The sequence below is a fragment of the Dipodomys ordii genome, unplaced genomic scaffold, assembly GCF_000151885.1.
Source record: "Dipodomys ordii isolate 6190 unplaced genomic scaffold, Dord_2.0 Scaffold14, whole genome shotgun sequence".
In the NCBI taxonomy this organism is placed as follows: Eukaryota; Metazoa; Chordata; class Mammalia; order Rodentia; family Heteromyidae; genus Dipodomys; species Dipodomys ordii.
In genome coordinates, this window is record NW_012267230.1 from 15,423,983 (window position 1) to 15,427,309 (window position 3,327).

A 3,327-nucleotide genomic window follows, 5' to 3' on the forward strand; every position below is an offset into this window, starting at 1 on the left:
CCAGTCTGGCGTGGGGCCCGCAGCCATGGGCGTCTGGGGGCGCGTCTGCACCGTCTCCCTGGGGCTGGCGCAGGGGCTCCGGCGCTGGAGCCAGGTATGGGCCGCCGAAGAGCCCCCGGCCGGCGCGGGCCTGGCCGCAGGGCCGCGGGAGGCTCAGAGCTCGTCTTTTCCCAGGTCCTCCTCACCATGGCCCGACGGCCCCGCAGCGGCCGAGCCTGGCGTCTGGTCCTGAGCGCAGCCCGCCGCGAGGCCGACGCGCGCGCCCTGGCTCTGACAGGCACCACCAACTGGGGCTATGACTCTGATGGCCAGGTAGGTCCGCGGCGGAGGTGAGCCCGGCCGGCGTGCGGACCGGGGGTCAGGGAACCGGGGAAGGGGCTGCCTCCCCGCGCAGAGGCGTCTTCGGTCTGGTAGAAGAGCCCGGGCACGTAGGACAGAGGGACGCAGGACAGGCCTTCCACCCAGCCTGGCCCGTGGCAAGTACAGTGTGGAGAGGCGGCCGCTGCTCAGATGCGCCGCAGATCCCCCTGGTCTTTGCGTTTCCGGAGGTCCTGTTGTACACGTGGTCTGCCCTCGGAGATGCTTGTACCATAGCAAAGTGTCGGTCGCCTCACTCTCAGTAGCTGTGTATAAGAGCTTGTGACCCCTGAGGACCCGATTCCCGCCAGACCCCCGGCTCTGAGACCGCTGGGGAGTGAGCAGTTCTGTGCTGATGTCTGTGGGTTAGGTCGTGTGTTCTCTCGGGATGCTGCTTCTCCACTGGCTTCCCGAGGCGTCTCAGGCCGAGTCTGGCTCTGCCCTGTACTCTCACCCGGTCAGGCATCTCGGTAGAAGTGGTCTCTCAGAGAGCTTTGTGGACCACCAAGCCAGAGGGGACAGCTGGGAGCAGTTGGTTCACTGAGCTGGTGGGCAGCGTCCCGGGCCTCCCCGGAGCCTCTGGAGCCGGAGAGTGGCCTGCATTCCTGACATGCCACCTGTCCTTCCTGTCCAGACTGCCTGGCCCAGAGCAGCCTGTTTACCTGTGTCCCTGCCTCACAGGCTCACAGCTGTGCGATGCGGTGTGTCTGGGTTGGGCGGTGACACACACATGCTGCTTGCACGCTGTCACCTAATGGGCCTGTGATGTCCTGTGTGCACAGGTGGTGAGCAATCACCCCGTGTGGACAGGTGGTGAGCTGACCCTGTGGTGCAGTGTGCACAGGTGGTGAGCTGACTCTGTGGTGCAGTGTGCACAGGTGGTGAGCTGACCCTGTGGTGCAGTGTGCACAGGTGGTGAGCTGACCCTGTGGTGCAGTGTGCACAGGTGGTGAGCTGACCCTGTGGTGCAGTGTGCACAGGTGGCGAGCGGTTCCCTGTGGTGCAGTGTGCACAGGTGGTGAGCTGACGCTGTGGTGCAGTGTGCACAGGTGGTGAGCTGACCCTGTGGTGCAGTGTGCACAGGTGGTGAGTGGGCACCTGGGCACTGTTGGACTGAACAATACCCTCTTCTGTCCCCAAACTCGGCCAGGAGCAAGGCCAGCTTGCCTTTTCCGTGGGTAGTATGGTCTTGCGTGGCCCTGTGCTGTCTCTTCTAGCTTTGGGGTAGCCCTTCTATGCAGTCATGGTGGGGCAGGACGGGAGCCCATGTTCCCTTGGGGGTGCCCCCTGGGGACAGCTGCACCCTGGGCAGCAGACAGGAAGACCAGGCTCCCTTCTACAACCTGCTGCCAGCCACCTCCTGGCCCCTTTACCTGTGTCCTCCCTCCCTACCCCCCCACCCAAAGGGGCTTCCAGCCGAGAGGGAGGGCAGAGAACCAGGCAAGAGAGACCCCAGAGAAGTGGTGAAATTGAGGAAATGTACCTTGTAGCCCAGCACCTCCACCCAGGAAGGTGAAGGGGGTGCCACGGTGCCACCCCGAGGGCGGACGGCTGGACACGGTCAGGGCTGGCGGCACAGAGGGGCGGGGGGGGGGACACGAGCGGTGGACACCAGTTGCCCTGCCAGGCGGCAGAGGAAGCAGGTCTGGTAAGGTCAAAAGTCTTTGGGTCATTTTGTAGCGACAGGGCAGGGACCAGATCCTTCTAGGCTGCTGAGGTCGGTTGTGTCTTCCTGGCCCTGGGCAGGCTGGTCCAGGACGCAGAGCATTCACACATCCCCAGGGCTGGTCCAGGATGCAGAGCGTTCACACATCCCCAGGGCTGGTCCAGGACGCAGAGCGTCCGCACATCCCCAGGGCTGGTCCAGGACGCAGAGCGTCCGCACATCCCCAGGGCTGGTCCAGGACGCAGAGCGTTCGCACATCCCCAGGGCTGGTCCAGGATGCAGAGCGTTCACACATCCTGGGTGGTGGAGACGCTCTCCAAGAGGAGGCAGCTGGAGCATGCACCGCTGTCTTTATTAGTGTCACATCAGACTTGGTCGGCGGAGCCAGGCCTGTAGATGATCTGAGATTCAGAAGCTGCTGGAAAAGGCTGGAGGGCGGAGCTGAAGGCTCCACCAAGGCTGTGGGCAGTCTGGCTGCAGAGACTTTGGGCTTTGAGGGGAGCGGGTGCACCTGAGACTCTGGAATGTCTGGGCAGGCCAGGGGCCCTCGGGCTCTGTGTAGAGGAAGGGGCAGCTCACAGCCGGGCACATCTTCCCTCCAGCACAGTGACTCGGATTCTGACCCTGAGTGCTCGTCCCTGCCAGCGTCCATCCCCAGCGCCGTGCCGGTGACCGGAGAGTCCTTCTGTGACTGCCAGGGCCAGCGCGAGGCCTCCCTGTGCGGCAGCCTGCGCCCGGCCCACCGCGGCAAGGACTGCCGCTGCGGGGAGGAAGACGAGTGTGAGCGGGGGAGGGGACGGGACGCTGCGGGCGGGCGGGCGGGCCGCCCACGGACCGGACCGGCACTCAGCACGGCCCTCCCTTCGCTCAGCAGATTTCGACTGGGTCTGGGATGACGCGAGCAGGTCCTCAGCCACCTTGCTGAGCTGTGACAAACGCAAGGTGAGCTTCCACATGGAGTACAGCTGCGGGACCGCCGCCATCCGAGGCGCCAAGGAGCTGGGCGAAGGCCAGCACTTCTGGGAGATCAAGATGACCTCGCCCGTCTACGGCACTGACATGGTAAGCGGGGCCGGCAGAGGGCGGGCGTGGAGGGGCCCGGGGCCAGGCCCCTCTGCCAGCCCCGCTGTTCCCAGATGGTGGGCATCGGGACATCGGACGTGGACCTGGACAAATACCACCACACGTTCTGCAGCCTGCTGGGCAGGGATGAGGACAGCTGGGGCCTCTCCTACACTGGTAGGCGGGGCTGGGTGTGGGCGGGGCTGGGTGTGGGCGGGCCGGCCGGGCTGGGCGGGGCTGGG

At 65.5% G+C, this 3,327-nt stretch overlaps 2 protein-coding genes across 2 annotated transcripts in view; one reads left to right on the top strand and one right to left on the bottom strand.

Moving 5' to 3' along the window:
• Nubp2 (nucleotide binding protein 2) overlaps positions 1 to 27 on the bottom strand; it is a 3,502-nt gene extending 3,475 nt beyond the window's left edge. Inside the window, exon 1 of the mRNA XM_013011259.1 lies at positions 18 to 27. Coding sequence (XP_012866713.1) covers positions 18 to 27 — 10 coding nt within the window. The remainder of the gene's footprint in view (positions 1 to 17) is intronic.
• Positions 28 to 177: 150 nt separating this feature from the next.
• Positions 178 to 3,327, top strand: part of Spsb3 (splA/ryanodine receptor domain and SOCS box containing 3) — a 4,202-nt gene continuing 1,052 nt past the window's right edge. The window contains exons 1-4 of the mRNA XM_013011260.1: positions 178 to 312; positions 2,626 to 2,803; positions 2,898 to 3,085; positions 3,160 to 3,292. Coding sequence (XP_012866714.1) covers positions 187 to 312; positions 2,626 to 2,803; positions 2,898 to 3,085; positions 3,160 to 3,292 — 625 coding nt within the window. The 5' untranslated portion in view covers positions 178 to 186. The remainder of the gene's footprint in view (positions 313 to 2,625; positions 2,804 to 2,897; positions 3,086 to 3,159; positions 3,293 to 3,327) is intronic.